This window comes from Miniopterus natalensis, chromosome 3 (assembly GCF_054644295.1).
Source record: "Miniopterus natalensis isolate mMinNat1 chromosome 3, mMinNat1.hap1, whole genome shotgun sequence".
Classification (NCBI taxonomy): Eukaryota; Metazoa; Chordata; class Mammalia; order Chiroptera; family Miniopteridae; genus Miniopterus; species Miniopterus natalensis.
In genome coordinates, this window is record NC_142083.1 from 40,687,503 (window position 1) to 40,713,974 (window position 26,472).

Consider the following 26,472-nt stretch of genomic DNA (forward strand, 5'->3'; position numbering starts at 1 on the left):
ATCCATATATTCTACCTGCCTGGGTTCTGAGTTTCTCATGGATATTAGAATTAGAATCTTTTAGATAATATCTGAATATTAAATGTAAATATTAAGTGTTGACTCTTTCCTTGGTTAAAGATTTATTGTTTTCCAAAAAAGTAGATAGAATTCTGATAAATCAGGTTTTTTCTAGCCCGGTTTTATAAAAGTAATATTGAAATATAAGTGTAAGTATACACACAGCTGGTTTTCATTATTCATGGATTCCATATTTGCGAATTCTTTTACTTGATGAAATTTGTTTTGTAATCCTCTTCCCCCCTAAATTAATTCTTTTACCACTTTCATGGTCATATGTGGACGTGTGCAAGTTTGGAAAATTTTGAGTCACATAATGCGTGTGTTCCCAGCTGAGGTTAAACAATACAACACTCTGCCTTCTTGTTTCAGTTCTCATACTGTCCTTTTTACAGTTTAGTTAGTGCCCTGTTTTTTACTTTTTTGTACTTTTTGTGAGTGATTTTGCTGTTTAAAATGGCCCCAAGCATAGTGCTGAAGTACTGTCTAGTGTTTCTGTGTACAAAGCTGTGATGTTCCTTATGGGAAAAATATGTGTGTTAGATATGCTTTGTTTAGGCATGAGGTACAGTGCTCTTGGCTGTGAGTTCACTGCTAATGAATCAACAGTGTATTAAATAAGGTATCTTTAAACAGAAATGCACATAAAAATTAGTTAAATATTGATTAGTTGATGAAAATGTGACTGAAGACTTGTAGAAACATAACTCTTCCTTTCCCCTAGGAGCAATGGTTTGTTTAGTAGTCACTTAATTCAGTGTTCGCAGTGATTTTATAGAACATAACTACTGTGAGTAACCAGAATGGACTGAATATACATATTTTATTTATTTAATTTTTATTTTTCAAATATATATTGATTTCAGAGAGAGGAAAGGAGAGGGAGAGAGAGAGAGAGAAACATCAATGATGAGAGAGTCATTGATCGGCTGCCTCCCGCACGACCCCAACTGGAAATCGAGCCCTCAACCCAGGTATATGCCCTGACTGGGAATCTAACCCCAATTGCCTGGATCCTAGGTCGACACTCAACCGCTGAGCCATGCCCAGCTGGTCATAAATATATATATTTTAAACAAAACTTTAGATATATTCCTGGCTCAAACCTTCTCCTTCATTCATCAAAACATCCATTTACTCTATAAATATTTATTGAATTTTATCAAGTAAATAAAATCTAAAGCACAAAGATACAGGGAGATAAAACAAAGTAAACAAAAGTGAACTATTAGCTAATTATAATTGTTTTAAAATATATGGTTATATAAACAATTCTTATTTGATTTAAGATTATTATGCAGACTTTATTTTTAAGTATTCTTTATAAACTCCATTTAATAATTTTTCTCCGTACAAACTATTAAAAATAAACAACTCTACTTCTGACAACCAGAGATAACTGATGTTAATGTTTTGATGTAAACCTTTCAGTCCCTTTTCTATGCAAATGAATGTATGAGTTTTTAAAATTTAAATTGAGCCCTTTTTACTTAACCAGATATCATGAACACTGCTTATATCACTGAATATTTTCTGGCTCATTTTTAATGAGTTTCAGTATTTCGTTGAGTGAATATATTGTCATTAACTTACCCATTCCCCTGTTAGAATAAGCATTTTGTGCATAAATTATTTTCTATATGAAGGATTACTTTAGTATTTCCAGAAGTAGAAGTTGAAGCATGTGCTATGGATATTTTTAAAGCTCTGAATTCATATTTTTGAAAAGTTTTTAATTTCAGACTAGTTTCCATCTAAGTGTTTTACTGTCTGTTGAGTTATATAGAGGAAGTGAAAACTAGTTTCAGTGTTAGATTTGTACAAACACAATTAAAGAATATAACTTCATTATTACCATTTTCTCCCATATCCAAATATATACGTGATATCTAAAGGATTAATGCCACTTTCTGTTTTTATTAGTATGCATGGATAATTGAAAAATTACAGGGTTTCTTTCCCTAAAACAAGAAAGCCTGAAATGGTAGATTTCAAATTTTATGATTAAAAGCTGTAGAAAGTAAATTTGTTAAGTTTTTATTTTAGGCAGTGTTTTCTTAACTTTTATTTTTAGAGGTTGAAACTTTAAAAATTTTTTAAAAACCTTTTTTTAAAAATTTTCAGTTAAAATTTATGTACATTGTTATATTAGTTTCAGGTGTTCACCCCAGTGATTAGACCTTATATAACTTACTAAGTGATCATCCTGATAAAACTTGCACCCATCTGACACCAGATAGAGTTATTAGAATATTATTGATTATATTCCCTATGCTGTACTCTACATCCCCATTATTCTTCTGTAACAACCAATTTGTACTTCTCAGTCCCTTTACCTTTTTCACCTATTCCCCAAATCCACTTGTCATCTGGCAACCATCAAAATGTTCTCTGTATCTGTGAGTCTGTTTCTGTTCTTGTTCATTTTGTTTTTAGATTCATTTGTTGATAGATATGTATTTATTGACGTTTTGTTGATGTTTTTTATCCTTTTTTTTCCTTCTTCTTCTTAAAGAAGACCCTTTAACATTTCATGTGATACTGGTTTGGTTGTGATGAACCTCCTTTAGCTTTTTCTTGTCTGAGAAACTCTTTATCTGTCCTTTGATTCTAAATGACAGCTTTGCTGGGTAGAGTAATATTGGTTGTAGGTCCTTGCTTTTTATCACTTTGAGTATTTCTTGCCAATCCCTTCTGGCCTGCAAAGTTTCTGTTGAGAAATCAGCTGACAGTCTTATGGGAGCTCCCATATAGGTAAGTAACTGCTTTTCTCTTGCTGCTTTTAAGATTCACTCTGTTTTTAACCTTTTCACTTTAATTATGATGTATCTTGGTGTGGGCCTCTTTGGGTTCATCTTGTTTGGGACTCTGTGCTTCCTGGACTTGTATGTCTGTTTCCTTCACCAAGTTAGGGAAGTTTTCTGTCGTTATTTTTTCAAATAGGTTTTCAATTTCTTGCTCCTTCTCTTCTTCCACCCCTTGCCCCCATGATGTGAATGTTGGTAGGCTTGAAGTTGTTCCAGAGGCCCCTTACACTATCTTCATGTTTTTGGATTTTTAATTTTTTTTAAACTATTTTGGTTGGATGTTCTCTGCTTTCTTATCTTCCCAACCTTTGCTTCATCTGCTGTACTGTTAATTCCCTGTAATGTGTTCTTTATTTTATTTTTTTAATGAACCTGATTTTTTAACCATGATAGTTTTTTTGTTTATTTGTTTTATGGCTCTTAGACAAGAAGGGAGGGAGGGAGAGAGAAACATTGATTGGTTGCCTCCCACATGTGCCTTGACCAGGGATGGAACCCGCAAGCTGGGTATGTGCCCTGATTGGGAATTGAACCTGCCACCTTTCGGTGCATGGGACAATGCTCCAACCAACTGAACCACACTGGCCAGGGCCCCTGTAATGTATTCTTCATTCCTAACTGGTTCTTTTTTATGTTTTCTAGTTCCACTTTTATGTTTCCTATCTCTTTGTTAAAGTTCTTGCTAAGGTCATCTACTCTTCCCCTAAGTTCATTGAGCATCCTTATAACCAGTGTTTTGAACTCTGCATCTAGTAAATTGCTTGTCTCCATTTTGTTTTTTTCTGGAGTTTTGTTCTGTTCTTTCATTTGGGACATGTTTCTTTGTCTGCTCATTTTGACAGCCTCTCTTTGTTTGTTTCTATGTATTAGGTAGAGTTGCTACATCTCTCAGGCTTGGTGGAGTGGCCTTATGTAGTAGGTGTCCTGTAGGGTCTAGTGACACAGCCTCCTTGATTACCCAAGCTGGGCACTTGAGGTGCCATCCCCCTCCCCACCGAGTGGGCTGTGTGCCCCTTCCCCTTGTAGTTGACTCTTAATTGCTGTTGGCATATCAGTGGGAGGGATTTAGCCCCAGGCTGATCTGCTGCACAGCTGCAAGAACTGGCTTCGACCATTGACCACTGACCTCCAACCTCTGTGGAGGATCAGCTGTTCTGTGGCCCAACTCTCAGAGCAGAACTTACTTCAGGGGGGCTCTGGTGCCTGCTGAGTCCACCTCTTTAGTGTGTCACTTGTGGAGGGGGTTTGGTGGTGGTACTTTAACGTGGTCTGAAGCTATCCACTGGGTGAGTTGGCTCTGGGGCTTTCAGGGAGGTACAAGCCAAGGTCAGCTACCACCTGTTGTTCTGCCTGGGTCCACCTGGCATGAGCTACAAAGTGGTCTGCAGATAGCTGCTACCTTTGCTGGGCTTGGAGTTGCCCAGGCGAGGGCAAGCTGTGAACCAAGGCTGGCTGCTGCTAGTGGCTGGCCTTGGGCCACTTAGTGAGAGGTATGGGGCACACTGAAGCCAGAGGCTATTTGTTTGAGGGATATTAGGAAAATCTGAAGCATGAGCCAGGCCATTGGAATGGAAAAGCACTTGAAACAGCTTGGGAGGGCCTGAAAGTTGGGTGGGGCAGGGCCTCAGGTAGTCATCAGGGCGAGGCAAACAGTGATAGGTTAATGGAGACTCGGATATGGCATCTTCCTGCTAGCTCTGTGTGGGGAGGACTCATCAAAGGAACAGTGGCCTCTGCTAGCACTTCTCTCTGGGAGAAAGCTGCCCCTCCAGCTCTTGCCCTGATTCAAAACAATTCAGTTTCTCCTTATATGTCTCTGATGCCTTTCAAGCTACTGCTCAGTGCTAGAGCTCAGAGGGAGTGAGTCCAAGTAATTCCATGCATGGGCCCCTTAAGAGGAACAGCCTGGGACTCCAGCAGCCCTCCTTCTCCCTCATTCTCAATCCTTGCTGATTTTTATAGCCAGAAGTTATGGGAACTTCTCTTCCTGGCACTGGAACCCTGAGCTGGGCGGCCTGGTAGGGGGCTAGGACCCCTCGCTCCTGAAGGAGACCTCTGCAGCTGAGATATCACTCCCAATTTTTATCGGCCACATGTGGGTGTGGGACCAGCTCTTTCTGCATCTCTACCCATCCTACCAGCCTTGATGTGGCTGCTTCTTTATTTCCTAGTTGTAGGATTTCCATTCAGCCAGATTTCAGGTGGTTCTGAATGATGGTTGTTATGTAGTTTAGTTGTAATTTTGATGTGGTTGTGGGAGGAGGCAAGTACCATGATTACCTACGCTACCATCTTGATCAGACGCCTCATAAAAAAACTCTTATACATTAAGTAATCTTTTCTTTCTTTTTGAGCTTAGCCATTTTTGTAGATATTATCATTATTGCCCTTTTTCTAAATTGTGAAGTGCATATCTTTATTTTCAAAGAAGCATCTCTTCTGTTGTGTGTTTGTTATAGTTTTTCCCAGATATTAATAGCTAAATTTGTCATGGTATTATAATTTACCAATTTTTTGGAAGGAATATTTTGTAAGGACAGAGCTCTTATTTATTTTTTGCCTCTACTTTTATTTGGCTTTTTATTCCTGGTTGTTTTTATAAAAAATCAAATGATACTGTAATTCCAAATTAGTTGAGAATATGTAACTTAGTGGGATAACTTGCCTAGAAATGTTTTTGGTCACATATATATATATATTTTTTAATCTGGAAAACATTGGGTTGCAAAACTTAGATTTCTTTTGTTAAGGATAATTACGGATCTTTTCAGCAGTAATCCCATTTTATATTTTTAACACACTCATAATAAAATAATATACTGAGTATATATTCATTCTTATTTCTTTAGTGCTTCACTTTATGGTCTTTGTCCTTTGGACCCATGCTATTTTTACATCATTGGACTTACGGATATTAACTTATTTACTAGTGAGATAGTTTAATTTGTACTTGAGCTAAAGTTTTTCTATTTCTTTTTTTAATAGTTGTGTGGAATTCGACTTGAATGTAAACAATATTGTTGGAATAAGAAACACATTCCTTCTCAGAACTTATGCATATCGTAAGTTTTTGTTTATTTCCAAATAATTATCAGCCTTTCTGTTTGTCATTCTCTTTTCCTTTTTAAAGATGTTTGTAGTAAGTACTGACATTTCTTTGTGTTTATGTATAATGTCTTATTGTATTATATGTAAAATATGTTGCTTCACTAAAATTATATACTGTCAGAGTTAAGGCCAGTAAAATGATTTTTGATAATTAGCATTTTTTAAAAAGGTAACTAAAGTGTGCTTTAGAAGTAAGACACATTTATGGTGAACACTGTTTAATACACAGGGATGCGGTGCTCTTTTTATTGGCATGGAGTTGGGAAATGATGTAAACTTTCAAAGAAACTATAATGTTTTCTTACCATTTTTAAGTTTTAATTTTACTTTCAGTTGAAAATCGAGTTCGTCCGTTAGTACTGGTGATTAAGAAGTGGGCAAGTCACCATGATATAAATGATGCCAGTCGTGGTACTTTAAGCAGCTATAGTCTTGTATTGATGGTTTTGCACTACTTACAAAGTAAGTATTATGGGTTTTCCCCAATTTTTAAAATGGTATTGCAGTTAAACTTTATTATGGTATCTTCCCTAATGACCCTTCTTCAAATAGCATTGTTTTAAAAATTTCCTCCTATGGTCCATTAGACCATATTTTCTGCTTTGTTACTTTGAACAATTGTTTTAGAAGCATTACTCCCTGGAAAGCATTAAAAAGAAGTTTCACTGTGTTTTGTTGTTGTTTTTTGACAGTTTTTTGTATTCAAGGAACTTTCACCACTGTATTGTGGAGCCATTTTTTTTGAGGCAAATGAATGTTCAGAAGGCCTATAAAATAAGCTCATGTACTGTTCGTCATGTTTGTTTTTTTAACTTGAGATAGGAATTAAATGATTTTCCTTTTGGTCAAAGAAGCTCTTATTCCCTCTCAGCTGGCGTGCAGATAGGGTGAAAAACTTGATGTTAATGTTATAGAATACCATTCTCCAGGATGTCTAGGATCTGATTTGTTCTGGGTTAATGATACTGCTACAGTTTAGAAAGTGATGTTGTAATATTTATGTTCATATCCTTTGACTCAGTGGTTCCATTTCTAGGAATTTATTGTAAAGTACTAATCAGAGATACTTCCTTGGATTTATTTATAAGACTGTTTTTCATGGTGTTTGTTGAAATAGTAAAACATTTTAGAAATCTAAGTTTTTATGAATGGGGATCATTAAATTAATTATATTCCAATATGAAATTTACACAGCTACTAAAAGTCATGTTTTTCAGATATTTATGATATAAGAAAATATTCAGGGTACACTAAGTCATGTACAACATGACACCTATTTTATTTTAAAAATAGTAACTATATTTGAGTTCGTGTATATATTCATATGTATAGCAAATATTAAAAAGATATGTGCCAAAAATTTATCAGCTTATTTATAGACAGTAGGATTTATTTCCTTTATATGTGACTGTAATTGTAGATGCTTTATAATGTATATTAAATAAGAGTGTTTTTATTTGAATGATGAAATCAGATGATTTTTTTTTTACTTGGTGAAAGAGACTTAAATAGGTAAATGGGTCAAAGTTTTATGATTCAGTTATCAGAAAGGTTAATCTTTCTCTGTGTAGTCAAAAATTTCAAGCTAATTATAATACATGTATTTTTATTGCTGACCAATCTTAAATATATATTAGTTTGATGACTGATTTGCTTCTCTAATAGGATTTGAAACATAAGATGTTGGCTGTTTTAGGTACTACTTTACATATCACTAATCATTTCTTGTCCAATTTTGCTGTTCAGTCTGAAACATGAATTACTTTTGATGCTTTTTTGGTGAACTCTGTCCAATTCACATTTATTAAAACTTGACCAGATTAGAAATATTTCTTATAAAATATAAAGACTAATATGACAAACCTCATGTACCACCACCTACTATCTATTCATAATCTTTTAGTTTTAGTTGTGATTTAAAAATTAGAATTAACTAAAGCATTTAACATGCATGAACATCCATATGTGCCCTATTTCTCCATTCTTAATGCGTTACATTAGAAATTTTAATTTGATTGCCTTCATTAGAAAAAGGTACTTTAATCACAGATGGCCCAACGTGGTTTTGTAAGGAAGTTGAAAATTCAAACATCAGTATTTTACTAGTGTAATGAAATTATGTCAAAATTTGGTTTAGATTTTGTTAAACATATTTTATTTTTGACAGTGTTCCATTTACTGAGTTGGTTTGTAATGAATGGCACTATCATCAACCATTTCTAAGTTCTAGGTCTTTGTTAAAGGACATTAACAGCTCTGTACTTGGGCAGATTTAAGCCACTCCTTCCTAGAAGAAATTAGAGAGATTGAAATAAGTAGTTGCTTTTTTGTTATACAAAAGTCTGCAAGGTGTATTGAGCAGTCCCAGGTCTGCCGTAATGAACCAGTGTTTATGATTTTGGCCAACTTATTCTACCTTTCTGGCCTTAATATTCTCATCGGTAACATGAATAGTTGGATTAGATGACCTTTAAGTTTGTTTAACTTCTTAAATGCTTTAATATTTTTTCTACCATGAACAGAGAAAGGAAACAGTTCCTCTGTTTGTAGAAAGGTTGAAAAGATTAGCTAAAATACTTCCTAGAATGAATTTCAATAGTCAGTAATAGACTACATATGCTTGAAAAGGTAAGGTGACTGATGAAAGCATGAATGAATGTTCATGTAATATTATCATGTGTTCAGATATAGAACTGTCTCTTAGGCATTTTTAAATTGTTCTTGCATTTTCAAAATTAATGGTTGCCTAGCATTGAAAATTTGCTTTTTTTTTAGTTGAATTTTTGATGAGTCAATATGGAATGTTTATGTACAGGTTTGGCAAAAGTAGGTTTACAGTTGTAAGTGAAACAGTTTATTCTTGCATTATTATTGATTAATCATTGTATTATTTTCTATATGAACAACTGTAAACCTACTTTTCCCCACCCTGTATATTGATTTGTGAGGGCCTGACCAGAAAGCTCTCATATGAACTGCAGGCAAAGTAAAATCTTATAGATAAGCTGTACTCAAGGTGCTATCACTCATATACGACAATAATAAGCTTTTGTTTTGTCTTATTTTGCTTTTGAGAGAGACATTGAAAAGATCGAAGTACAAAATTTTGAAGTCAAAAGTACATGTAATAGCAAGATTCTCCAGAATATATGTTGCTTTGGAGTAAAATAAACATTTGAAAGACTACTAAGTGCTTTGAGGTTGTTCTCAGGATAGTGTTAGTACATAACTCCTGCAGTACACTGATTGCTTCTGCCATGAGCAGTGTTTAAATCTAAGTTTGTCAGACAGCGATTTACTGAATATTTCTCACCCCAGAAGCTTCCAAATTGCTTAGTTCTAAAGGCTCTATTAAAGGACCTTAAGCCAGTGGTTAGTATTTGTATTACTCTCCTGGCATTCTAATTATAACTCTGGAATGAGATAAACTTTTAAAAAATATTCTCTGTAACCTTTTCTTCACCCTCTTTTAAATTATAATTTTAATTTATTAGGAGTATTTAGTAGGAAAGGAATTTAGGTTTTTAATTAAGTAAACTAATTTCTAGTAAGATTTCCCAATTTAACTTCTATATTTTAACAAAAATTATTAGAAAGCCATTAAAATGTTATATAAATACAGAGACTTTTAGAATTAAAGTGACTAAGCCTTAAGTTTATTTGTAGCGTCTTCTAGAATTTTGAGCGTTTGAATGCCTCTGGGGAAAAAATGTGTCATTAGATGTATTTTCTAAGAGTGATTCTGGTAAGTAATGAGTGAGTTTTTTTCCTCAGATATTCGTAGTTATACACTGTGAGTATTCCAAACTATCATGGTATTTTATTTTATTCTAATTTTCAACTTGGGAATGAAGCATGATGCAGGAGGGAAATTTAAATACTATGTGATAGAAATTTATACATTCATAATCATAGTTGGAGACCATGTAAGTTGGTCATAATGATTGATTATATTTACTTTCAGTGTATTCCAGAAGTCATTTAAAGATTATTACTGAGTTTAATTATATACAATGTATTTCTAATTCTTAAATTATAATTGTTTATCATATGGTACTATATTGGTCTTTAATCTTAAAGAAATCTTGAAAATGCATTTGTATCTTAACATAATTGAGATATTACATATTAGTTATTTATTATATTGTGAATATTGGGAACTATGCCTCTAATGTCATTTATTGTATGATGATGTGAAATTACTGTCAACGAATTTAGTGAGGTTGGATTTGGGTAAAGCTATTGAAGGATGAAGAATGATAATTAAAAATATAGTAACATATGAAGATAATGATTCCTTTGTATGAAATTTTATTTATAAAAGGTTGATTCAAATCTGATTTTGATTTCTAATATTTGCTGAGACCTTCTTTTTAAAAATTAATTAATGACGTTGAAGATTTTTTTTTTTTGTTTTCTTCAGTTGATCAGTTTCCAGAAACTATCTTAATTTTAGTGTTATTGTTTGTTAGAAGAAATGAAATAATAAAGGCACAATTATGATAGAACTGTTGTTGGACTGTATCATTGGACTGTACTTAAAAAATTTTTTTTTGGTAGCTGCATTCATCTTAACAATGTCTATTTAATATCTGTAGAACAATCCTTGTCTTGCTTATTTTGTGTGTGTCTGATGTTGGACCAAATGATGTGTGTCTATTTATTGATGGCCTACTATTCTAAAACCACGTAAGGAACATTGGTTTACATTAAAATATTCACAGTTTATTAACAAACCTTAAATTGTCAACTTAGATATATTCTGAATTAAAAATTTTTAGGGATCAGAATTAACTTCACAAAATATATGGAAACTGTTGACTTTTAGCAGAAACCCTTATAGTTTCATACCTTAGGGTCTTAGCTTACAAATTACTGCTTTGTAAAATGAATTACATGAATCACGGAAGCTTTAAACTTTTTTTTTTTATAGCCCTACCTGAACCCATCCTTCCATCCATCCAAAAAATTTACCCAGTAAGTGTTTCTTATAAATTATTATAATACATATTATGACCAGTATATGTGGGACTATTTATTATATGTAGTATTAATGTGAATATAAAAGTAGTAATAGTTACGTAACCTTCTAAATCTTGATACCATTTTCTCTATAGGCTGAGGCATTGGCCACTAGGACATTAAAAATGTTTCATATACTTTCTCAGAAGACTCCGATAATTTATTTGGTTATTGGCAGACAATCTGGTCATTTTTGTTAATGGTGAAATTTTTTGCGTGATGCTCATGACTATCACTAATGGGAATTAAATTAATCCCATTTGGACTCATTCCAGTTTTCTTCTTGCTATTTTAAAATCTAGCTTTACAGCATTTCTTTAGTTAGTTAACTCAGAAGTTTTTCAGTCCAATGTAAGTATACTTCGAAAGCAGGGGGAAAAATTAAGAAATTGAACAATTGGATAATTATTTTATCTTTCGTTTGATCTTACTAAGTAATACAGCAAAAGAGGTAACATTAGTACTCTGTCCTTGTGTGCGTAAGAATCCTGCTGAAGCTATTTGGAAATACTCAAGAAATGAAGTATACCTACTAGTAAAAGTTTAGTATGTATTCAGTAATGTACATATTCACAGTATATATGAATATTTTTATTTCTTCAGTTTTTCGTGTTCTTTCCAAAATTCTCTGTTTCTTTGTTTTATAGTCCTATCATTTTTGTTTTCCTCCAAACAAAGCCTTGTTCCTGGTTTTATTTGGAAATAATATTTAAGCTACTGGTTTAGAATGTTTGACCAACCTACTAAAACCTGTTAGTTTCATAAACTTACTAAATGATCATGTTACAAAGGAAAACATAGTATTTAGCTTGGGCAGTCAGTATTCAAAGAACCTACTTATTTTGTATTTATCACAAAATATAATATACTTGACATGGAACCTAAATTAAATATAATTAATCCTTGATAATTGAGAAGAACTGATGTTCTTGTTTTTTAACTGGGTAATGAAGGGTTTATTGTGATAGAGTTTTGCTGTAGTGGGGACCTCCTAGTTTGTGGTGGGTCATCTGCTAGATGACACGTTTATAACAGGAACCTTTTGGAATTTGTATATCTTATTTTCCTCCTTTTAAAAACTAAATTCTGCTATTATGAAGAACCGTTATAATGAGTTTCCAGTAGTACTTGGGGCCAGTATGTTTTTAAACATGAAAAATGAAACAGGCTTTAATTGAATAACTGAAAAGAAAAATTAAAATATTTTGGTGAAGATTTATTTTTTTAAATGACAGTAAAACTATTATTTTAAAGTTGACATTACTTTTAAAATCATAAGGAAGTTAATTTTGAAATAATACATTACAAGTTTTAGAACATAACCATACTGCATTATTGTGTAAATGTACAGTTAAAATAATGATGCCTGGTGTATACTAAATAATGGATATTCAGGTAATACTATTGCTGCTCTCCTTTACAGATATCATATTATTTAATCCTTATGACAACCCTATGAGTACCATTATTTTCTTCATATTATAGATGAAGAAGCTGAAACCTTTGCAAAGCTAGGTAATTCATGTAACTAGGTTTCAAACCTAGATGGTCTGACTCCAAAGCTCGTGCTCTTAGCCACCTTATTATAGTATGTTAAATAGTTACATTGATTTCAAAACTTGAAAAATCTCACTAAAATCTGATATAAATGTAAAGGAAATTTAGTGCTCAGTCTTCAACATACATCACCAGATTGGTGGTTACCTGCATACAATTAAGAAAGCTTGGTGAAACTTCAATATATTATTTAATTCTTTATTCAGGCAAAACTCTACTTAAGTATTCCATTCCAGTTATTCTTTAATTTGAGACCTTTTTAAACAATTATTTCTAGGATCTAATAATTCAAATGTTAGAAAATTACGTAGCTTAAGTTCTTTGTTTTCTTGGAGATGGCAAACATTCATCTTTCATTTAAGCTATATGTTGTTTTAAGGAAAAATTACCAAGTAAAAGTTTAGCCAGTCTGACTTGTTCCAGAAAGTCCTTAATTGTCCAGATTTCAAACTTTGAAGGTCAAGTAAGAAATTATGACACAGCTTCAGAAAAATGATAGAATATGGCAAAAGATGTTTTTGCCATTTTTGGTAGGCAGTTATATTGGCAAAACTGAAAATTTTCAGATGTTTTTCAGGGGATTGCCTTTAAAATTTTTTCTTACCTTGGCATTGGTTGAAGAGAGATGGAAAATATGTATCCTTAAAAATATCAGCATTTAAATGTCAATTTGGTTATGAGATGCCCAAAATAAGATATAACTCTTAAAAGTAATAAAAACGTAATAAAAAAGTTATAGAAATGTCTTTGCAATAAAAAAAGAACAAAAAACACATAAAAAAAAAAAAGTCTTTACTACATTAAAAAAATGAAACAGTAGTAAATATCAGTAATCCAAAAATAGATGCTGCAGCCCCAGTTGGGTAGCTCAGTTGGTTAGAGTGTTGTCCTGATATGCCAAGGTTGCAGGCTTTAGAATCAACCAATTAATGCATGAATAAGTGGAACAACAAATCAGTGTTTCTCTTTCACCCCCCCCATTCTTTCTCCCACTTTTTCTAAAAATCAATAATTTAAAAAACAAAGATGCTGTATTGTATCAGTTAAGTTGTTTTTCCATGAATTTAGGATGTAGTTTTAAGGCAGCTTTTTTTTCCTTTTGGCTCTTTATGTGCTTTCTGATATGTTAGCTTAAATTCTGCCCTCCCCCATAATGTCCAAAGTAGCATATATTATTCTTAAATACATAACTGCAATGGGGGAGATCTCTTTTGAAAAAAATCTTCGACGAAATTTTTTTCTTAAAGCAGAGAACCTGTAATGTGAACCAAAAATGAGGACTTCTTAAGGGTAAATGGAATTTCTATTGTCGCTTCTTTTAGACTTTAATATTTATTTATTTTTATTTCTCCTCAGTTCTCTCTCAGTATGTATAACATGGCCCTTTTTGTATATGACTGTGAAAAAGAATAGTGGAGGAAAAAGAATAGTGGAGCTAAAAGGAACTGGCCAGATTGGTCCAAGGTCATTCAAGCATTTTAGTAGAATAGGTTTCACAACTTCATTTTTAATCTCACAACTGGTGATATTTTTCTTTAAATTATTGAACAAAATAACAATTTAAAGGAAGTTCAAATAGTGTTAAATTTCAGGTAAGAAAATAACTCTTCTATTTTAGCATCAGTTCATAAATTGTATGCCTACTGTGCTAGGTGCTAGAAATCAAAATTAGTAAGCAGAAGGTATTAAACAGTGACCCACTTTTCTTTGTCATTTGAACTTGTTATACCTTTTTCTTTAATTTCCTAGAAAATAATATTGAAATATTACAATTTTAAATAATTCCCTAAGTCCAATTTTACACGTAACAAGTAAGAGACAAAAGGTGGTAGAGGCAGTACACCTGCTCTTCCTTCTCCTTTTACTCTTTATTATGAATTGAGGCTTTTTTCCTACTCTCCCTAGTCTAAGAGAAAATATGTCTAATTGTAATACTAAATATGTTAGAAGTGTAAGGGGAAGTCTCAAGTTGAGGTATGCCAGCTTTATGAATTGTGGTTGGAGTAGAATTTTTCTCCTGAGAGAATCACTGCCTGGTAATTAAAAATTATTGAGTGAATTATAGATAATGGGGTATGGGAGGGGATTTTTTACAGTTTTGCTCCTTTGTTTTTTACTGATGATTTTTGATGGCTACCATTAAATAGATGCAATACCCGATTTCTCTGTATTACAGTGCAGTTATGTTGGAGTTATTTAGACATTACTAATTGAATTGATATCAATAAACTCAAGGTTGATTTGTTAGAGTTGGGAACCTTAAGTTTAGTTGTCATTCTGCTGCCTTAACCAATTACTTTTTGAAAAAATCTATTTCTACTTTGATGGCAATGGGGAATATAGAAAACCCTTCTTGAGCACACTGCAAACTACCTTAGAAAGATTATTTTCTTATTTATTTATTTATTTTTGGCATTTTTAAATAGTTTTATTTAACAACCAGCTGTTCTTTCCCCACTTTTCCAAATCCTGGATTAGGGCAAGCAGCCAGTTGCAAAATTGGACAGTTTATTTTTTTTTTTAGCAGTGAAAAACAAGATCAGTTACTAAATTCTTTTATTTTCTAACATACAGATATATATTACTTGAAGCCCTATAGTTCATTTAGTGTGTTTTAAAGCCAGAGCTTGCTGCTATTAGAGGAAAGATTAGATATGAAAATGAGTGGCATACCATAGGCAAAAGAGTAAGTACCCATTAGCATTCTTTCTAAGAAGTGTGTTGTTTGGTCCTGGATTGCAAGCAAATGATAACTTCCTTTATGAATATTTTGCTAAAAGTTTGCTGAATATTGCTTGCTGGTATGTTTCCTGTCTTTCTTCTCTTCCCTGCCCTCTTTGTCTTTGCAAGTTCAGTTCATGTTGGATGTCTATCTTTTCCCTGTAAGATACAAAAACAAATGAAACAAAAATTTTAAATTGGTATAGGTACTATTCATATATTAAAGTTATTTTTGTGGCCTTTGAGAGAAATTTTAACTGGCAGAAAGAGCTCTTACTTGTGCTTGATATAGCCTTCATAAAGTACAACTGTTCCTTATAGAAATAATTAAGAAGGAAATACATTTGTAAAAAACCTTTACGTTATTGGATGGAATTTTGGCATGAACAGTAAGGTTTTATTTATGAATTAGAAAATCTTTTGCTTCCTTATGGATTCATTGGTTGCTATATCTCAGCCAAGGATTAGAATATCTTAGTTTTTCAGGTACTTTCTGGTCTACTCCAAACAGTGGTGAAAGCTTAAGTGTAAGAAAATCTTCAAATTTCCAAAATGCCAACATAAAAAAAAATTTTTTCTCTCTCTTCTTCAGAGCACTTTAGGACAGGATTTATAAAGTTTTTAGTATGTGTTTTAAATGGCTTTACATTTCCCTTTTTTCCCCTGACAGGAATCTTTTAGTCCTGCTATACAGCTGCACCTTGTACATCAAGTTCCATGTAATGTCCCTCCTTACCTCTCAAAGAATGAATCAAATCTTGGGGACCTCTTACTGGGCTTTCTTAAATATTATGCTACAGAATTCGAGTAAGTGAAACTTCAAGTTGTATTTATTCATTTATATATAAATGAGTGGTACACATTTGCTCGAGAAGTTATATTTGTCAACTTCAATGCTGTAAACTTGTCCAAAAATGTGTAGTTTATAAAATTTAATATCTGAAGATTAATTATTAGAAACTAAGTAGATTTCACATTCCTAGTTAATAAAAACTATAGTTCATTAAGCCCAGTTTTAGTTGCTTTAAGTAGTGATCCCATTTTACGTTTAGCTGCCTCTTTTCATAGTAGTGCCTGAAAAAGTGTTGGTGTTGATCCTATGTAGATACTATATTGTTTGAAACATCTATTTTTTTAGATACTGAAAATTTGTAGTGAAAAACACAGTTAAGACAAACTTGGAAAAAGATTTACTTAATACTTGATATGTGAATTTAATAGTTGTGGTATCTGATATACAAATCAAGGAATATTCGTTTTCCTTTTTTTTTTTGATGGTGATGTGTAAATATGAAAGGAAGTTTATAATCAGACTGGACATAACTGAAAGCTCTTATGGAAGTTCTCATTTCATAGAGCGGGATTAGGGTTTGTTCGCAGCTCTTCTGGTCAATTTAGAAAAACTTGAAGGAGTAGGAGAAAGGATTTAGGAATTGTACAAAGTTAGAGAAGTACAGTGATCACAGAGTCCCACACTGAAGAGGTTTGGACAGAGGATAATAATAGTAACAGTAATAAATTGCTCTTACCAGGTGGGATAAACTGCTCTAAACAGATTATATGTATTATCTCATTCTGTTTACATTATAACCATATAAGATGGCATTATATTATGCCCATTTTACCAGTGAGACATATAGAGGTTAAGAAACTTGCACTAAGATCACATGACTTGTAAGGGGAGTATTTCAGATAATTTTGACTGCAAAATTCACACTCTTAACTGTGATACATGATTCAGTAGCTTTAAAGGAAACTGACTTATATAAGATGATTTTAAACTTAGGGCATGAAAGATAAAATGTTATTTAAATTTTTCAAAGTAAATCTTATACCAGACTGTACCTGTTTAGTTTACTGTTGTGTCTCCAGTACCTAGCTCAGTGCCAGATAGTGGGTACTTAACAGATACTTGTTACAAGTAAATAATTTTGAAGCAGAAAGTAAGATTATGGACCTGATTCAAATGTCCTTAAGATGACTAAAATTACTGTGTAAGGTTAAGAAAAGGAGTAGGAAAAGTGCTGGAAGAAAGTAGTTCAGTAAGAATGAAGTTATAATAGTCAGGTTAAAATGATGTAAATATAAGTGCAGACAACAAGGATAAAAAGGAAGGAGCCTTCATTTACGTAAAGATGAGGAAAGATGTAAGACTATATGAAACATGGGACATAGAAACTGTAAATTATTGTGGAGTTCAGATATTGCAGTAGCAATAGCTAATGTTTAGTGAGTATTTCTTGACCTACGGTCCTTGAGTATGTCGAGTGATTCCCATGTATTATCTCATTTAATTTGTGAACTTGCCCATGGCAATACAGCAGGTAGTGAAAGAACTGGGATTCAAATTCAGGTTTGACTAAAAAACCACAATCTAAATTGTTAGACCATATTGGCATCATCTGTTGTGTCATATAAGTTAGGGAAACTAGTGTAGAGGGAAAAGGATTCATAGGAAAAAGTTAAATTTTCTGCCATGTATAGTCTAGGATTAGAGCACCTACATACAAACTCCTTGAAAATCGCCACTTTGTTGGACTGAAACATGATGGTAGGTGTGTAGGTTTGCGTGTTAGTTTAGCATTAGCAGAAACTAGCTTGCTGTACCAAAGGATACTAGCTAGGATGCTGATGCTTGAAAGAGGTTTTGAACTTTTGTATGCATTTGTTATCACTATGATACATGATGCAGGAGCTGTCTTCCTCTAGTCTTTCATCATATAGTGCATTTGTCAAGTGCATTATTGTTTCATACTAGGTATTTTCAGAAATTTGACTGTAGGGAGCACAGCCAAGAATGTAGTCATGGTAATGAACTAGGTGCTGTGCACAATCTTGACAGCTGTTAGAAATGTTTGTAAGGATTTCTTCTGAACTTGGAAATATGCAATTAAAAGATTCTCTATACTTGAACACAGAATTAAATGCCTTTTAAGAGATGCTTGAGTATACAGTATAAACGCTGCAGAAATATTATATAGCCATTTAAAAACTACTAAGATTTTCTTGTCTACTTAACTCATAGCTTTCTCCTACACCTTGCTGCTGAAAAGCCCACAATGAAACCAGGCTTCAGAAACTGTATGTGAGAACAGGGAACTGACAAAATGGGGGGAAAGGATCAGGTGGCTTAGGGAATCTCGAAAAAATAGTGAGAACATAATAATTTTGTATTTTAGCAAAGCAAAAAAATTAACTTCTAAATATTACAGGCTCATAGATACTAGAGTTTGTGAACTTTAAAAGGTAGCCATTTTATAGTCTTCTTTATTTCCTGGATACCTTTTCACGTGTCATTATTGCTAGTCTATCTATTGAATTAAAAATACATACTTATACACTTAAACACATACATTTTTAAAAAGGGAAATTACAAAGGCCTAATTTTTTAATCTCCTTTTTTGTTCTGCTTTTTTCTCCTCATTTTATTTAATCAATAAATCATTGAGTGCCTACTGTATACCAAGCTATTTTTTTATGCACTGGGAATATAGCGGTTAATAGAATGGGCATGAAGAGAGATGATGACTCAGCATGAATCCTTGTCTTCATGGCCCTTACATTGTAGGGTGGAGAGGCATTTGAGTTACTGTTGACTTCTAGATGCTGCTGGTATAAAGGAGAATGGTCTTATTAAGAGAGAAATGCCAAAGGATAAAGGAATGAAGTTTCGTGATATCTACAGCTTAACAGGTGGTTCAGTTTAAAACGTACATATACACAAACAAGCAAATGTGGCACAATGTTAACAACTGTTGAATTGTTTTTTTAAATTTTATGCTTTTCATTTTATCTCTGAAAAATTTCATAATGCAAAGATGAAATAAAAATTAGATTAGGGATGAGAGGAACTAATATATAGTCTGAAAAGGAAGAATCGTTGAGGTAGGCGGTAAGCCATTAGAATGTAGTGTCTTGAAATCCAAGGGGGGAAAATGTTTAGAAGAAAAGGGAGTGATTATCTGTGTCACAGTTTTTGATAGTTCAAGTACAAAATGGGAGCTAAAAGCTAATCACTGGTGCATTGGTCCACATGGAGACCACTCATGGGCCTCTGACAGGAGCGGTTTCTGTGGAATAATGGGGATAAAAAGCTTTGTTGGCGTGGGCTTAAGAGGGAACAGAAGGAGGGTTAGATACAGGTAGGTGTGTGTCTATAAACTCTAGAGGAGTTTACATACTTGTAAAGGGGAGCAGAAAAATGGGGTAGAAATTGGAGGATTAGTGGGGTTGAGTTTTTGGTTTTGTTTTTAGAAATGAGAACTAACCCATCTTGATGGCAAAATTGATGATACCAGAAAAAGACAGTAAATTGTTAAGCAGTATGCATACGTGTTTGATTCAGAAGAGTTGGAATCCAGAGCAGAAGTGGAATAGGAGCACAAACAATAATAATAATGAGAAAAGCAGAATATGTGTGTGGACACGGATGAGTCTGGTGGGGGCTAGTAGAGATTATCTTTTCATTGCTTTGGGGTTTCTTAGTGAAGTGAAGCATGGACTTCAGCTGGAATGATGAGGGAGGAAATTTGAGAAGGGAGGAGAAGATAGGAATTGTCACGTAGGAAGAGTAGAGAAACTGGGAATAAAGTATGATTGGTGTATAGTAGCATTTAAGGTCCTTTGAGCTAAGACATCATAAATTTAAAGTGATCGTGAATTTAAAGGGCATCAGGGTTGCATGTTTTCCTTCAGCCGTGTTTAGCTGCATGGGAAACTATTGGAGTAGACAAGATTTAATTATGGTTGTGTTTCATCCCAGTAACTTCAGTGCAGCAAGAACAGGTAAGAGAGTTGAGGGGCTATGCAAGGGAGTGATTTTAATAATTGACCATACAGAATGTATTAAATTTAGTCTTGAACATGTAGGCACAGGGATGCCTATAGGACATCTGGGTGGCAGTTTCCAGTAGTTATGGTAAATATTGGCCTGGGGCCTAGTAGCAAGGTTAGAGCTGGAGAAAGGATTATTTATGTAAAATAATAGAGCATTGAAGCCTGGAATGGGTTCTTGCATTAGAAGAATGAAAGAGGCAAGGCTCTGATGAACACCAGCACTTACAAAGGGTTAGGCAGAAGAGCCAGTCAAAATAAAACTCTAGAATTAGAGTAAAATTTCCTCTCTGCTTAAGAGGTTTCAAATCCCTAACACAGTTTTCTTTTTGTTTGCTTCCCAACTCTTAATAATAAAACAAACTGTATACATTTGTTCACTTAATTTGACTAGTCGTAGTATATATGCAGCCTTGTGGTATCAGACCCATAATTTGACTTTATTAGACTTAAATTTTTCTTTGTAATGTTGCTGAAGACTACATTTCCAATTTAATCAATCATCTCAAAATGTCACAGAAAGAATGGCAAGAGAATTAATAGATGACTACCAGTTCATTATCACTGCTGAAGAAAAGAAGTGAGCATCTTACTAACATGGAGTCAGTAATCTCAGTTTTATATTAAAAAGATTAGTATATATTGCCCGGCCAGGCGTGGCTCAGCGGTTGAACGTCAACCTGGGATCCAGGCAATCAGGGTTCAATTCCTGGTCAGGGCACATGCCCAGGTTGCGGGCTTGATCAATGACTCTCTCATCATTGATGTTTCTGCCCCTCTCTCCCTCTCCTTTCCTCTCTCTGAAATCAATAAAGATATATTAAAAAAAAAAAAAAGATTAGTATATATTATCTATTTTAGGTTAAATTATGCTCCACATCTGTTCTATTGTTCTTTTATGAAACATCCCTTTTCTATAGACTATATCTTATTTTACACTTTAATTAATAAGTGACAATAACAGATTTTCACATGGCAAGCAAGTTATGGTAGAGATGTATGATATAATAAAAGGCTTAGTTTAGGACTTGTATTAAAGAATGAAATATTTAGGGAAAATATTTCTAAATTACCATTTGAATTCTGCATTTAAATTCAGCTCTAAGAGTAGAAATAGTATATGTTATATATCATGTTTTATGATTTGAAATATTTAATTTAGAAATATTTAAAAGTTTTTTGAAAGTACACCAGATTGAATCAATTTAAATGGTAGTGATTCAAAATATTCTTTTTTTCTCTCTCTGAAGTTCTTCAGTATTTCTGATGATATAGTCATTTAAATAACTGCATTATTGGGGTTGATTATAGGTTGAAGCTTAAGTGGTATCTGGTTAGTGACGATAAAGTGAATGTAGGTATGTCACATGTTTCTGTGACCCAGTTTAGAACCAAGTACTGGCATGTAATATAGAGTCAGGATTAGATTTAATAGAAATATAGTGGTGAGGGGAGTTCCTATGATTTAAAGAAATAAAAGTTGTAATTTAACAGCAGGACACAGTATTGCAACATTCTAAGCTCATCTGAAAGAAGAAAGTCAACCTACCCCTTTTTAACATACTGTCACCAATTTTAATTGTATGGCAAATTCAGCTGTCCTATAAGTTGACATAAGAAGCAAGTAGTCTCAGGAAAAAACTATTTTATTAGTGAAATTTCTCTTAAGTGGTATAAAGTGAAGTACCACAAAGTGTAATTCTGGAATCTTATTTGGTTCAGGCATGTGGTTGTATAACTCTCCCCTTTACATTGTTATGTTTAAGAAAATTTTAGAAATACACTTGAAACAATAGAGCAATATACTTTTCTGATTTGAATCCATACTGCTGTACATGAAGGATCTAAAACATCCTACTATAACCAACACTAAGTATTTCTCTTTGACAACCCACTTATTTTTTAATAGCATAAATTCTGATATATATGTATTTTTAAATAACTTAAAGCTGTTCTTGCAAATTATAAGATGGGGCAAGAGTAGGTTTACCATTGTGCGTATATGAAACACAGAGTTTATTCTTGTATTATTATTTATTAATTATTGTGTTATTTTTTCATATGAACAGCTGTACACCTATTTTTGCCCCACCCTGTACTTCTAAACTGTACTCTTGATAAGCAAATGTAGAAAACCATACTTTGGGTATTCTTTTCAATCATCAAACTTCACAAGATGCAATATTTAATGTAGAAATTAATTTTCCAGAAACAAATGCTATATTGGACCCACAATTATATTCTTATGGATTCTCTATCTAATAAATATAGGAAGAGTAGAGCAGGTGTTGGACTTGGAAGGTCTTAAAACCATGGGCTTTTCTCTTCTTACTGAAATGGTGGCAAAGCTAAATAAGACTGAAAAAAAAAAAATCCACTGTTCCCCGAACTAATTTTTCTCTTGTATACTGGCTGAGTAGTTACACGTATTAGAATGATCCTTGAAAAAAAGAAAGTAGTACTTGTACAAGACTATAATAATTGTAAATAAGTTTTTAAAAACAACAGTGTTATGGCCCTAGCTGATTTGGCTCAGTGGTTAGAGTGTTGGCCCAAGGACTAAAGAGTCCTGGGTTCAGTTCCAGCCAAGGGCACTACCTCAGTTGCAGGCTCGATCCTTGACCCTGGTTGGGAAGCGTGCAGGAGGCAAACAATTGATGTGTTTCTCTCACGTTGATGTTTCTCTCTCTCCCTCCCTCCCTTCCATTCTCTCTGAAAAAGCAATGGAAAAAATATCCTCAGGTGAGGATTTTAAAAAAAAATTAAAAAACACAAAAAAACAATGTTATGTTAGTACATACTAAAGACTGGATAACTTGCCTTCAGACATGCAGATAAAATTATTTTACTTGCATCTATTGGAAAATTTCAAAAATTTTTCCTAAATTATGCAGATAGATATGCACTCGAACAAAAATTATGAATAAAATCAGAAAACAACACAAGATTAACTCTTTAAATAAGATATTCTTAGTGTGGTATTAATGAGTATAGGTTTTATATTTTTTGCTTACTTAACGCAGTCTTTTTTTTTTTTTTTAATCCTCACCCAAGAATATGTTTTTATTAATTTTAGAGGGAGAGGAAGGAGGAGAGAGAGATAAGCATCCATCAGTTGCCTCCTGCATGCCCAATTGGGGATTGAACCCACAACTTAGGATGTGCCCTGACTGGGAACCGAACCTGCAATCTTTTGAAGTGTGGGTCCACGCTCCAACTAACTGAGGCACCTGGCCAGGGTTTCTTACTTTTTTATATTGTTTCATTTATTCCAGAAGTAAATATTAAGCACCTAGTTTGTACTAAAGAACTAGTTGAACAGTGAAAAAATACAGAAATAATTTAGCATCTTAGAGACACACTATAAACAATAATAACTAAGCAAATTGTTAGACTAGAAGTACTGTGGAGAACAAAGAAGTGGAGAAGGGGAAATGGGGATTGTGTTGGCTGAGGGTTGACGCAAGTTTTAGTATTCGAGAAAATCAGAGTAGGCCTTACTGCTGATATAATAAAAATAATAAAGGGGAAATTAAAGTAGTTAACATGATTAATGTTTTTTTTATAGCTGGAACAGTCAAATGATTTCAGTTCGTGAAGCCAAAGCCATTCCCAGGCCTGATGGTATTGAATGGAGAAATAAATACATCTGTGTAGAAGGTAGCTTTCCCACAACTACTCTCTATCATTCAGTTATCATCATGGTACTGAGAGAATTACTTGAAAAATTTCAGCTTATATTATTATAAAGTAATAAATTTATGTTCTGAAGTGCTTTGCAAACCTTTAAGTTACAAGATTTTAATTTAATATTTAAAAATAATTTAAAATGTTTTATTTGTAGGAAATAGCAAACGTGAATTTAGGCATTTAGTGTTTCCAGTTGGTAATATTTGAGCAGTCTTTATGCATCCCTCTTGCTTGTAGTTGACGGAAACTTCAATCTTATATTGAAATAAAATTGGTTCTTTTATACTTAAAATATTAATTCTTAATGCAAGCTAGATTTTTATGAATAGAAATTGATTTTACTTTAAAAATTAATGCTGAGATACTCTGTTATCTAAAATTAATTTACATGTAATTGACTATTTCTTTGAGTCAGTGAGAAACTGACTTCAAAAGGCAAAATTGTTCTCATAGGTGTCAGGATGATGCCTTTTGTCAATCTTGAGGTAAAAAAAAGAACAAAGGGTTGAGACTCAGCATTTGTAAGGAAAACATCAAATTTAGGATATTTTAATCTTGGATTATGTGCAACATCTTAAGAGTTTGTGAATGTGAAATTAAATCTGCTTTGATGTTTTGTTTGCTGAATTACACAGTGGGTGTATATTAGTTATTTGTGTCCTTTTGAATATTAAACACTTGTAAAGTGCTGTGCATTATGTGATCTGATAGTTTGGCATATGGCATTATTCTATTGGGAAATAAAACACCAGTACTGTGACAATAAACTTTTATAAATAGCCTTCCTAAGCAATAGGTTGTATTACAAATCTAAAGTTAATCTCTCCATCAGATTTGCCCCTTTTTCCAGATCTCAGCTGTAAGGCACACATGATTCTTGTCCTTGAAAAATACTCTTGGCTTGATTCTGTTGCCTCTTCTCAGTATTTTTTCTCTTTTTCATTGTCAAACTTCTTAAACTCTGGTAGTTTCACCTAGTCGGCATTATTTCCACTGTCCCGTCTTCGTCTTACTCGCACTGCCTGCAGTTATCTTCTCACCGCCAACTGCAGTTTCTCTGCTTTCTCTCTATAAGACATTTTTTTGTCTGTCTGTAGGAGCTCTTCCCTCTTATCTTGCGAGTGAAGGGTGAGGGGTGGGGTTGAAGGTATGGAAGGTAATGTTCTATTCTCGAAAACTTCATTTTCTTCCTGTCTCCTGTACTTGTTATCCCTGTTCTCTTTTTTCTTTCATTGCCAAGTTTCTCATGCAAGTTACTGTTCTCACTGAATCTTTTTCTAAACCATCCACTCACACCATAACTCTCTGCGCTGTCTTCCATCCTCACCAACATTAAGCCTTTACTTTCAAAGGTATTGATCTTCTTCCTGCTTGACAAATCAATCATCTTTTAAATTAAAATTAAATTTAAAATTATCTTTCTGTGATATTTGATGTTGATCATGTCTCTTGGATATGTGCTTTATTCATTTTGATAACTTTAATTCTTTAACTTATTTTTATTCCTTTAAGGATAGGTGTTTGAGCCTCTGTAATTCTTCAGAAATCTTAACCACTTTTATGATTTAGATTTAACATACTTATGCTGATGGCTTCATTTTTAGTTATCCTCTCATTTGAATTCTTTCTACCTTATTAGATAGTTCATAGCTATAAAAAACTATTTTCAATATGCATAAATCTAGTAAGATATTAGGCTGAATCATATGCAAGTGCTATTTTCTAGGTCAAAAACTGTCAGATATTGACAATTTCATATAGTTCAACCAAATAAAAAAACTGAAGCTCTCATTTTAATAATTTTTTGTTTATATGTGCATTTAACATTGCAGAACCTTTTGATGGAACAAATACAGCCAGAGCTGTACATGAAAAGCAGAAGTTTGACATGATAAAGGATCAATTTTTAAAGGTAAACAGTGTATCAGAGTAACTCTTAAAAACATTAGTGGACCTAGTGTGCAGTGATGTAGAAGCATGGAACAGACTGACTAATCTCAGAGGGAAGCCGGAGGTTGGGAGAGATTAACCAAAGAGTTTATATGCATATATGCATAACCCATGGGCACAGACAATAGTGTGATGAAGGCCTGGGGTGGGGGTGGGGGTGCAGGGTAGAAGGGGTCAATGGGGAAAAAGGGACATCTGTAATACTTTCAACAATAAAGATAAATTAAAAATAAAATGAACCGTATGTACTGGTCAAGAAAAGAATGAAATAGACATGTATTAGGACAGAGTATCCCTGATTTTTGTGTTGTGAAACCATTAATGTGGCACAATAGGGAATTTTTTACTTGAGTTTAAATATACTTTCCCTTCAGAGAGATCTGGCTCTGTTTTCATTCACATGGCTTTCACTTTCCAGGAAGTAAGCATTTCCATAGTGACCTATTAAACTCTCAAAATGAGTGACTAAAGCCTGATGGACTCCTTTGCGTCTTAAAATATTGGGGAACTTATTGTAGCCTTAAAAGAAAGCTGATGTCAGTTGCATGATTTTTCTTTTGCATGCCCCACTGTAACAGGAACTTGAATCCCACTTTATCTTTGTTTATGTTTTGAGAAGTTAAAAAAAAAAAAAAAAAGTGTTTGTGTACATAAATGCATTATATATATTATATATAAACTTTGGTAATATATATACAAATGTACACACTTATATGCATATGTA

General features: G+C 33.3%; 1 protein-coding gene across 2 annotated transcripts in view; it reads left to right on the forward strand.

Annotated features, from left to right (window-relative positions):
• TENT2 (terminal nucleotidyltransferase 2) overlaps nt 1-26,472 on the forward strand; it is a 49,822-nt gene that overhangs the window by 20,939 nt on the left and 2,411 nt on the right. For both annotated transcript variants that reach the window (XM_016210364.2, XM_016210362.2), the window contains exons 9-14: nt 5,853-5,929; nt 6,309-6,437; nt 10,909-10,952; nt 15,946-16,082; nt 23,677-23,768; nt 25,631-25,710. In XM_016210364.2, the coding sequence (XP_016065850.1) occupies nt 5,853-5,929; nt 6,309-6,437; nt 10,909-10,952; nt 15,946-16,082; nt 23,677-23,768; nt 25,631-25,710 (559 nt within the window). The remainder of the gene's footprint in view (nt 1-5,852; nt 5,930-6,308; nt 6,438-10,908; nt 10,953-15,945; nt 16,083-23,676; nt 23,769-25,630; nt 25,711-26,472) is intronic.